The sequence below is a fragment of the Talpa europaea genome (assembly GCF_964194135.1).
Source record: "Talpa europaea genome assembly, chromosome: 5".
NCBI lineage: Eukaryota > Metazoa > Chordata > Mammalia > Eulipotyphla > Talpidae > Talpa > Talpa europaea.
The window spans coordinates 19,788,258-19,800,354 of NC_140071.1; the positions used below are offsets into that span (position 1 = coordinate 19,788,258).

Sequence of the window (12,097 nt, forward strand, 5' to 3'; positions counted from 1 at the left end):
TATGACAGTGTCCAATCTGATTACATCTACTACTTCTTATTTGTACATACTTATAAAAGAATAAGAAAACTGTTTCAAAGGGAAGACCAACTACTGAAAAATTATACTTCATTAAATTTTTAGCTAATTTGGGATAATTTTATTAACAAACATTGCTGTTCAACAAAGGAACAAACCATTAAGAAAATGCTACAATCAGGGTAAGGACTGGGTGATGATAGAAGATATCTGTCAGATACTGGTAGAGAAGATTCCTATTTTGAATGAGAGAGTATTTTCTAAAGTAGCTTTCAAATATGCTTAAAGATAGACATGATACTTATAAATACACATAACTCCTCCAAATCCATTAATATGTAAATACATTTAATGGTAATATAATTATTTATTTTAAAATAACTACATTTTTCTCTGCAGTATTTTTACAATATAAAAACAATTATCAACAATAGTGAAAAAAGGTAACTTTTATTTTAATTGAGGTAACACTGGTCGAAACACAGCAAGTGATTCAGAGGTATAAAATCACAGTCTGAACAGTTTTAATAAAAGAAAACTGCTATTAGAAGAAACAGTAACAGCAGAAGGTTACTGCCACAGCTTATCCAAATCTCATTAACCCCTTTACTTCACTTTGAAGAATAATCAACATCTTTTAAAATTTGCTTCTACTATGCTAGGTCAAACACTAATCTATATTTATGTATTCAAAACAATATTGAAACATGAACACACAGCACTGAATTTGCCTACGACAAAGGAGAAAGAGGCCATTGTAAGGCTCTTACTAAAATATACAGCGTGATTTAAACATTTTTAAGGCTATGATAATCTAAAATTTAACTGATTAAGATAAATTCATGCCATTTGAGGCAACATGGATGGAGCTTGAAAGGATAATACTAAGTGAAATAAGTCAGAAGGCGAAAGATAAACACCGATGGTGTCACTAATATGTGGAATATAAAATAACTAAATGAATAGTCAGATAAATACAAGCTGAAAAACTAATCCTTGATAGTTGAGGATGGACCTGAAACAGCAAGTGAGGGAGGGGAAGGAATGAAGAGGGAAGGAAGGAAGCACAATGGTCTATGGTGGTGAAATATGGGTGAGTTGGTGGTGGGTGCACTCTGGTGGTAATACCTGATTGGGGGGGTGGGGAGGATTAACCCCAATATTATCTCAGTTAAAAATTAAATAAATGAGGGCCTCCCCAGGTGGCCAGCGGTTGAGCGCTGGGCTGCAAAGCTGCCTGCAGCCTCTGCAGCACCGGTTCAATCCCCAGTCACCCGCGAGGGTCCCACATGGCACACAGACCTCTCCTGTTTCGTCCGCTGCTCCCCTCAGCAGTGTATTTTGTCAGTCTGGCTGTTCCATTCACTACTCTGGCTCTGGTGAATTTTCTCACCCTCCCGCACTTCTGACTGTACCCAGTGCTTATATAAATAAATAAACCTTAATAAATAAAAAAATAATGAAATGAAATGAAATTTAACCAATTAAAATGTTATAAAGTCTGATGTTAAGAATTCTCATATGTCATATGAAATTTAATGTACAGGAATTAATCTGGACCTGGTTTGTACCAAGTTCTGCCATTCAAAAATAAACTAGAAATTTCAGACTACAGAATAGAAAATAGTTATTTAGATTCAAATACCTCATTTTCATGATTTCATACTATTATCATATAACAGGACAGGATTAAAAACTTATCTACAACACATGTGCTAAATAAAACATTCCACAATACTCCACTTGCCACTTCATCCCACACGAAAAAAAATTGCCATACAGCTAAATGTTAAGAGTTCACAGCTCACCTACCTCCAACCACTGGAGTCTTCTCACTCTTTCTGCATCTCTATTCCCCTCAGAGCTTTTCTTTTTCTTTTTTTCCTTTATTTTTTTTTCTTGGGGGAAGGGACTGGTAGTGATGGTAGTATGGTTGAAGGTTAGGGTGTGTGTTATACAGGATTAGAGTGGGGGAAAAAAACAGGGCAATTAAAAGTTTTAGTATATAGGGATGAACACTAAACATGGAAATAATTAGCAATACTATTTTAAGATGAGATTTCTCAAAGTATAAAATTACTGATAAAAATATGTATGTGCACACATTTAAAAACAGTTAAATATACTTTTATCTGGCAAGCTATTCCTTCTCCGTAACTAAATTACTTGGCAATCTTCTTTGTTTACAGCTTTGGGGTCTCTTCACTATTTATTATAAGAACTACATGAAATTACACTGGATTCTGAACAAAATTACAAAAATGCCTACAAGTGGCAATTCAAGTTTCTTTTTGCTGCTTTAATAGAATAATAATTTCCCCAAATATTGTTTATCCTTTACCCAAATAACTAGAGGGCTGGATAGGGTATCTGAATTTGGCAATGAAAACATTCCTTGTTTTTCAGGATAATCTTAATTTCAAGCACTCTAATTCACTATCCAGGCTACATGTTTAAATTTTGAGATTAGAAAATATGATCATTTTACTATGGAAAATAAAAACACTAACTATTCCATTTATAGTCTCTGCATACTTCTAGAAAATAGTTTGATGATAAATTTACAGAGCCCTTTGAACATGCAGTATTAATGAAGGAGAGAGAAGACACATATACTATGAAACAATGGAAGGAAAAAAATCATTTATACTTGGTTTTAGAATGCAGCCAACATTTATGGACTCATAGTGACAAGCACACAATTACATTTCACAATATGCCTAAAATCTCTCAAGTTTAGTACAGCAGTACCTTCAAAGGTCAAACAGCTCTACTTTGAAATATAATCAGTCTTCAACAGTTAAATAAATTATATACAGACCTCATCACCCAACTTTTTGCTCAACATTATCTTCAAATACTAAATAACATGACAGGAATATGTCAGTTCTCGAAATATTTAAGTTATGACTTTTAAAGCCCTGATCTAGAACTCTATTCAAATGCAAAAGTCTTAGATGTGTCAATACTTCTATGAAGTCTTCCCTCTATGTCATTCCTTACTGATATCCCACTTTTTCTGAATTCTGCTGGCTTCTGATTCCTTTATTAAGATAAAGGGCAAGTATTTTAAATAATACTGACTTACATTATTTACTCACAGGGATCTATATTAACTGTAATATAAATTATTTGAAGCCAAGAATTATGCCTCTTACTAATCTGATTATATATTCATCAAAAATATGCTGACCAACATTAACAAAACCACAAATTCAAATTCTTCAACATATTGGGTTAAAAAAATGGAAAAGTAGTTGCAGGAGCCAGATTTTCTAAAATTCAGGAAATGAGAGATAAGATTAAAAACTCTTTTTTTTTTTTAACATTTCCCATTAAATTCAGTCGACTCCTTAAACAGGGTATGTTTGAAGCCTGAGCACATCATCAGCTTTATAGCTTATATAAAATTTCATCATTACCAGATATGTTGTACAGATTATGTAATCTATCTGGCCAGACAATTTTATAAACAGAATTTTAAGAATGGACTTATATTTCAATTAACTTTTAACCCTGTGATTTTGGACATATGAATGCTATACTTAGCTACTTTTTACATAATTATTTTCAACTTATTTTGTCATTTGCATAATTTTATAATTACATTCATCACAGAGATATATTAAGTAGTTATTCAGCTTTAACCTGGCCATACTGACAAAAAGCACAGATAATACAAACAATGGATGATCCAAAAAGCATTAACAGTCAACTCTCAATTATTTATATGTGGATTGCCTAATAAATATTAACCTGTTTACTTTCTTCCACTATTCTAATAGCATTTGCTTATGATATAAAAATTGATGCTAATAATTCAAATAAAATGTAAAAGAAAAATACATCAATCTATTGTGGGGAGGGGAAAAGAATATAAAATCTTCCCGATCTAAATAACGAATTTAGATTACATATTCAGCATGCTTCCACCATTGTTCACCTTCTAAAATGGAGATAACTGAGAGTGGACTGTGGTTAGCTTGGTGATAGTCAGATACAGATAACAGGCATGCAAACCATTCACTCACCCCACTGTGCTTTTCACAGCCCTATTTTCAGTAGCCTGAGACCTGGGAGGGGGAGGAGGCAGCAAGTCACTGCAGATGATCACTTAAAAGGAAATTGAGAGTTGACCAGAATTTACATTTAACGTGCTATGAAATACAATCACTCCTACATGTATTCATTACTGTTTCTGGGAATACTGGCGGTGATTTAATAAGGCTATAAATGCTTTCTCTTTAACCTTGCAATATTCAAGGAACACGGTAATATCGGAGAATCACAAAGAGAGATGGAAGGTGAGAGTGCCACAAATATGCATTTTAGAGATCAGGAAACTGAAGCCAGGAGAGATCAGCATGTCAAGATCATCCTTAGGTTAAGGAAGTATAGAACTGAGTCCTCTAGGCCACATCTTCAATGTTACAATCTCTCAGTCCCTTCAACCTAAAACTCTCCTCTTGGGTTTACAGGTCATAATCTTGCTAATTCTCTTCTTTTGATCCCCCCCCTTTTTTTTATTGATATCTACCCTATGATATATTCTTTCATCAGCTTATCCTCTACCACCCAAATCTTCAACACTTTCTCCATTTACATTTTTCTTTCTCAATGCCCTCTACAGAGAACCACCAAATCACCAAGTTTAGAAGTAAAACTTCCATTCTAGTACTTGCTGCTACCTTTGACACATCTCTGACAAAGTGAATAACCTGAAATTCAAAATGCAAACCTGAACTCATTATCATCCCTTCTAAAATGACTTCTCGGGCCTCCCCAGTGGCGCAGAGGTTGAGCGCTGGGCTGCGAAGCTGCCCGCAGCCTCTGCAGTGCCAGTTTGATCCCGGGCCACCAGGGATGGACCCACATGGCACGCAGACCTCTCCTGCCGCCCGCTGCTCCCCTCAGCAGTGTACTTCGTCGGTCTGCCTATTCTACTCTCCGCTCTGACTCTGGTGAATTCTTTCACCCTAGCGCGCTTCTGACTGTACCCAGTGCTAGTATAAATAAATAAATAAATAACTCTTTTTAAAAAATAAAATAAAATAAAATGATTTCTCCATTTCAAGGCAGTATCAATTTCATTGTATCTCAGGTCAGCAAACTTGAAATGCTCTTTTACTTCTATTTTTTTTTTTATTACCACACTATTCCTTTCCTGTCTCCATTCTTCCATTCAATAAATGCTTGTTATTATTTATGATAGCTGTTTGGGAATAAACTTAAGATCTAGGAAGGGAAAACGCATTGGACAAGGATCTCAAGTCAATGGTAAGCACTATTTAGAAAGGAATAAACAAAATTGTGGAAAAGTAGAGGACGAAGCAATGAAACCCTATTAGAATGAAAGGGAAATATTTCCAGAAAACAAGTAGCATGTGATCCACACCTTAAGGAATTAGATTTCAAATAGGGAGCGAGAAATGGAATTCTAGGCAGAAGAAACAACCTATGCAAGGTCAAGTAAATAGAAAGCAGGTACCATGTGCAGGGAATAACAAATAGCAGTCTTTGATTAAAGCAATGACTCTCAACCAGGGACATAAGACAATCTCCAAGGAAAAAGAACAGGAATAGGAAGTTGGTGCTTTAGTTAGCAAACTCTCACCAATTCCTTTTAAGAATTACTTCATGTAAAGAAGAGAGGGATTATGTTACCGAATTATGCAGAGGGACAAATATACTTAAAATAGTATGGTTAAGATAGTACATAGGAAAATAATTCTGGATATGGTTCTAAAGGCCTTTACAAGAAAGGCCAAGATAAGAAATTTGGACGACATTCTGTAAGAAATGAATAGTGGGTATGGGTGCACATTTTTTTTTTTTAATGTAAGGCAATGGAAAGATCAAAGTCAGGGAAATAAGCCAGACAATAATACAGCAGAGGGAGTGAAAAAAGGCAAGAAAAAAGAGTATTTAACTCTAATCCAAATGGGATGAGGATCTAAACGAGACCAATGAGAAAAGGAAAAGAAGGAAAGACTGCATTCAGAAGGAAATAGGAGCAACACAGCAACCGAGCATCGAAAAGTGAGGAGTAGGTTGGCAGCCTGGCCAACACAGGCTGGTGGCACAAGTGGGCATGCTCTGAGCTACAAAGGTTTAAACATCTGTGACTTGAAGATGATTAACAAGTGCATATGCTAAAATGCTCTGTAAGTTTAGAAGGGAAAGTCTGAATAAACGTGTAATTATAGCAACCATATCAATTCATGGATTTTGAAGCCACAAGCGAAAAGGTTATTCCAGGAAGTAGCACCATTAGGAGAGATGGAAAAAAATCAAGGAGGGACTCTTAAGGCTCATCTACTTAAAGAGCTGGGAAACCAGTCAGTAAAAAGAGAAAGAGTGGCACAAGAAGTAGGGAAAGAACCGAGGGAATATTTCACCGAAATCGAGTGAGAGTTGCAAGAATAGCAATAATGTAGTGACTACAAATACATGAGCTGCAGTTACTCATTCACTAGTCCTGTGCCCTTGCCAAATTACTTACCTTTCTAAAGTTTCAGTTCTTTAGAATTTCAAAGCCTATTTGGTCAACTGTAAAACAGGGATAATAAGAGAACCTCAAAGAATTGTTGAACATTAAATGAGATATTTTAGTAACTGAAACAAAACTATTAAGTTATTAACTGCTAATAAACAAAACTACTGATACACAAAGAAATAAAATAAAATAAAAAAAGAAAATGGGAAATTTAAAAAGACCAATGAGCTTTACAAGGTTACTAGCATCCTTTAAGAAACTATTTTCAATACAGCTGTGCTTGTAAGACTACAACAGCTAAGGAAGAAAGCCGTGGCGTGAGGGTAAACTAGTCTATCTGCAGAGCCTACAAAAATAATTGTTTCATCATCTTTTTCTTTCCACATCTATCCTCATCACATGGCTACTTGGTCCATATGAAGGATATAACAAATCTCTGCTGAACACAAGAAGCTAAGCCAACAACAAGAAAGAAGAAATTTTAGTTCTATAAAATATCTTAAGAGGAAACAGTATCAAGGACATAAAATTCCAAGTTAGTCTTGGAAAGGAACAGAGGCGCCTTATTCACTAAGTCAGGGAAACAGAAGGTTTAAGTATGAGTGAAATACAAACAGAAGATGAGGGACAAAGAGGAGATAAGGGAATTCACATCAGACAACTTCTATCTTATTAATAAAGTTTTCTGCAAGCAGGAAAGTAACAGTCAGTCTGGAACCTGAAGGTGATGTTCCCTCCATTCTAACACATATTCATCTTCATCTCTGTCATCAACACCCTCCTCAGTCATCTCTCAGTTTATACATCAGTGGCCTCCCAGGTTAACTCCTCTTCTTTCTGACTTTCCCTTTCTCAGGATGTGGTATATTCTCTTGGAAGGCCAAGGTTCAGTTCCTTCTACTAGGTCCACCACAACTGTTATGAGAAATCAATCCTTCTGTGAAATTTTCTCTGATCCCAACAGACAGTTAATCTTTCTCTGCTGTTGGCTACTTCTGTTCCTTGAACAGTTTGATTACTTAATTTATTGTTCCATATTGCAAAATCACTTTTTTTAATGTTTGTTCCAGTAAACGCCTAAAAAGGGAGTAACATCATCCTCATCTTTATTTCTCCACTTAAAAAATTCAGTATCTAGCATCTACTAGGAATTCAGTTTGTTTTGTCTAACTGAAGCAAGCAATTAAACATGAAAAATCTAAGTAGAAAACAAAAACTCTGTATACAAATTTACATAATTCAAATAACCATCTGACTTTTTCTCAATATTAAACAGTAAGACAGTCAAATTTTTTGTTCTTGTAAATGGGAAAATAAGTGTGTTGGATCACCAAAAATACAAAACTCAATATTTTAAAATAAATTATATATCCTAATAGTTATATTTAGATACAGGTGTGTCCGTGTCCTGGGAATTCACTTTGAATACAAAAGTTAAACTATACTAGGAAGGGCTTACACAGGAAGAATACTCGGTGTCTTTTCAAGTTATTCAGTATCAGGAAGAGATGCACCAGTGGACTGATTTAAAAAAAAGGTCTACCCTTGCAGTGGAAGTGGCTATCGGAAGCATTTGGTTTTCCAAATAGATTTTGGCATGCCAAACAAAGAAGAGTATTTAATGTTATCAATAGCAAATATCTGGGACTTTCACAAATTAATGAGAGCTGTTGACTGAACAAAACTGAAAGCAACAATTCCCAGTAAGCTGACCAGTGAAGTTTCTAAACTAGTTCAATGAAGTTTCTAAACTAGTTTAAAAATTAGTATGTCAACTAAAGCACATTACCTATAAACCACAGCACTAACACCAGTATTAAAACCAAGGAATCTTACTAACTTTGGGGCTTCAAGAAGCTTGCAAGGCTAGCCATGTCATTATTACTAAGAAAGTTTCTACCGTCAGGGAGAAAAATCTAAAGTTCTGTAAAATGAAACATTTTATCTTGCATGCAAAAAATAGATAAAGTACATATACCTAATTTCCTGGTAATCGGGCAGATATTTTTATAGTGGTTATATTCAAGAACTCTATTTGAGATCAGTCTACAACCAATTTAGTATGTTAAAAAAAAAAAAGAAAATTTGAATATCATGATTCCTTATAAACAATAATAATATAATCAATCATTTGAAGTATTTTTAATGTGATATAAATTATTTTGTTTTCACAGTGTAAGAAGGCAACTAAAATTTAGTTAACATCACTCACAGGGTATCAAGTCCTGTACTGAGTACTTTAATTAAGCACTAGTTCATTTACTTCTCACATTCTTAATAACCTTTTGAAGTTATTGCTTCTTTTTTTAGATACTTACGTATCACAGCTGAGATTACAACCCAGATCTATTTGGTGTTACAGTCAGCTCTCTTTTTCCTATAGAGTGATGGCCATTTTAGAAATTGCAATGACCATTACCTCTATTTTATAATGAACTTTGTTAGAAAACTACACAATGAACTTCTCAAAGGTTACATAGAAGCAATCAGAATAAGAGCAAACACTGCCTTATTATTTTAAAGTACGTATTTTTGGTTGCCTAAACTTTACCTAAAACATACTGTAACACAATCCACAAACAGCTGTCCTGCAGCTGTAACCCAGACTACCCCACAGTTCTCAAATTATTGCCAAGTTTAATTCCTCATGAGCTTTCTTCATGTTAGATCCACAAGCCTTTTTTGAACAATGAAATGTTTGTCAGAATAGTAGTCTTAAACAATGGCATAACTTTAGTGAATCCAATTCAGATTTTTTTTATTCTAAACTTCCTCAAGATTTAGCTATACAGTTCTCATAACCTCTCAGTTGTATATTGCTTTTGAAATCAGTTTTCAATTGGCTATGTATATTTTCCAAACTGATGTACAGTCTGAAAGGGCAAGCAGAAACTGCATTTTCTGTATTAATCCAGAAATGCTTATCCACACAGGCATTTACGAAATACTCAGGGAATACAGCATTTTAAATGGTAAACATACAGCGCTATCTGTGTACTTCAGTAAAATTGGACTAAACAAAAAGATATTAAATCAGATTTGTACACAAGTTCTTTTACTCCCCAAAGTTTGACACCCATCAGAAAAATTACCATACATATAGATCAATCAATTTAAAGTACAACTAAAATGGACTTCTAGCACGATATCCAAGATTTTAATAACACAAATTAGACTCAAGATCTATCTAATAAGTGTTCTTTTGACCTCCATCTAAAATATATATGCTCATACAGAAATTAAATCAATAAACTACATCTCTTCCAGAATGGTAATGCTGAATTTGAGAGTTGTGGGAATTTTCCTTATTATGTTAGGAAATTTACTAGGAAATTTTTTCCCACATACATTTTGTAAGAATTTTCATATGTGTAATATTTAATCAAGTTTCCAAACTGTTACACAAAGTCAAAAGCTTTGTATCATTCTGTACTAATACTCAAACTCCATCTGCTGAAAAAGTGTTCCAATTCAGTGCATTAGCGATCTAATTAGTTGCCACTGCTATTAGTTAAGCACTATTCTATTTTAGAAACTCTTCTCCCTGAACTTTCAGAATCAATTGTTACAAACATGTTGTAGCTAAATGAAAACGAACCTGTCATTTACAAAGCAGTAATCTCACATGATACACAAAATGAAACAAAACAGCATGTACTGTTTTAAATAGAGATGAACCTCAAAAAGGAGACTTGCAAATACTGTTGCTAAATCATGTCAACGACGTTTCAATTTAAAAAAAAAAAATTCATATAGAATGTTTACGACTTTAACTTCCTAAAGTGTTTTTCAGATTTCAAAAAGGAAATTGGTTCTGCAGAGAAGAACCCGTTGACACGCTAAACTACAAGCCAGTGTGAACATGACTTCTTCAGAATCAGTAGACCAGATCCTGTTTACCGCAAAGAGAAAAGAAAAACCCTGTATAGAACCACTAACTCTTCGGTGAAAGATCCTCGAATAAAATCCCATGTCGTGACTGATCAAGGGTATATTACACTGGCGAGCAGCCGCATTAGGTCCTAAAAAAAAAACAACCCGGCTTCACCCAGTCCCGAAGGTGTAAACAAACCCGCCGCCGCTGCAGAAGGTAAACAATGAACCTGCAGCGAGGGCGAGGGGGCGGTCTCGGCCAACTACAGTCCCCGCCGCCCGGGAAGGGGAAGGGGAAGGGGAAGGGGAAGGGAAGGGGAAGGGGAAGGGGGTGGGGGAGGCCAGCGTAGAGCAGTCGCTCGGCAGTGAGCATTCGCTCCGGGTTTCACTACCGAGTTATCAACGCTGCCCGTCCCCCAGGGTGGTGGACCAAGAGAAAGGCAGTCACGCGGTCAGCAAGAACCTAGCAGGTCCGGCCGGCTTCGGTTCTGGGGGCCGGGGAGGGCAGGATGTGGTCTCTTCCCTCAGACATCCTCTGGCAACCTAAATAACAGCCTCCACCTCCCTCCGGCCGCCCCCGGGATTCGGCTGCCGGCTCCGGCAGTGTCAGGCGGGTCCGGGGACCCGCGAGGCTCGGTGCTCCTCGGCACCCGCAGCACCCCGAGGCCCGAGCAGGGCTCAGGGCGAAGGAAGCAGCAGGCGCCGTGAAGGGGGATGGGCCCGGGGAGGCGGCCCCGGGTTCGGCTCCCGCGGGCCGGCAGGCGGGGCTCAGGCTCAGCCTCCCGCACCCGCGCCGGTCCCGTGCGGGTCCCGCCCCGGCCCCGGCCCCGGCCCCGGCCCGCGGCCCCCAGCAGCGCGCCCTCGCCGGCGCCCGCGGCGCCCCGTGTTACCTCGGGTCAGATCCAGCGGGACGTTCTCCTCGCCGCTGTCATTCCGCCCTGCGCGAAACAGACACACAGCCCGGGTTAGGATACGCTCCCAGGCCGGCGGCGGCGCCCCGGCCAGCGGCCCGGCTCGCTTCCCCCACCCGGGGCCGGGGGGAGGCCGGCGCCGCGGGGGGCGGCGAGGGCGGGGGGCGGGGGGCGAAGGCGGCAGCGGGCTTACCTCGTATTCGGAGGTTCTTCAGTGAGCGGCCGCGGCCGATCGCCGCCATATTGACGGGTTTCAGTCACAACACCGGAAACCTCGCCCAGTCGCGCGAGAACCCCTTCCCCTCCCGCGCGCCGCGCCCGCCCCCCGCGGCAGCGCCCCCGCCCCTCGGGCCGCCGGGCGGCGGGCGGCGCCGGGGCAGCCCCGGGCGCCCGCGGGGTGCGGGGCGGGCCCTGAGTGAGGCTCGCGGGCGCTCGGGGCGCGCGCGCGGACTCGGGGGGCGAGGCGGCCCGCCGGCTCCTGGAAAGCGCGGCTGCCCGGGGGCGGGGGGAGGTTGGGGGGCTCTCCCGCGGGGGTCCCGTGGGTGCGGGCGCGCGGCGTGGACGAGGCCGCCGCGGAAGCCGTCCCCGGAGCCGCGCGAGCTGCAGGGGAGGCCGGAGGCCGGGGCCACCTGCTGCAGCCGCCTGCCGGGGACTCTGGGGCTCAGCCCCGGGAGGGACCCTCAGTCGGCCGTGGACACCATTAAAACACAACAAAACGTGCTGAGTTTTAAGGTGCCCCAGTCCCTGACTGGAGTCGCTTTACCCAGCCCAGTTCACGAAGTTTGTTTCCACCCTCGCC

At 39.5% G+C, this 12,097-nt stretch overlaps 1 protein-coding gene across 1 annotated transcript in view; it reads right to left on the reverse strand.

Moving 5' to 3' along the window:
• Positions 1 to 11,540, reverse strand: part of RICTOR (RPTOR independent companion of MTOR complex 2) — a gene marked incomplete at both ends in the record, with an annotated part of 102,336 nt that extends 90,796 nt beyond the window's left edge. The window contains 2 exon segments of the mRNA XM_084233711.1: positions 11,278 to 11,325; positions 11,492 to 11,540. Of these exon segments, the coding sequence (XP_084089837.1) occupies positions 11,278 to 11,325; positions 11,492 to 11,540 (97 nt within the window).
• Positions 11,541 to 12,097: the final 557 nt, after the last annotated feature.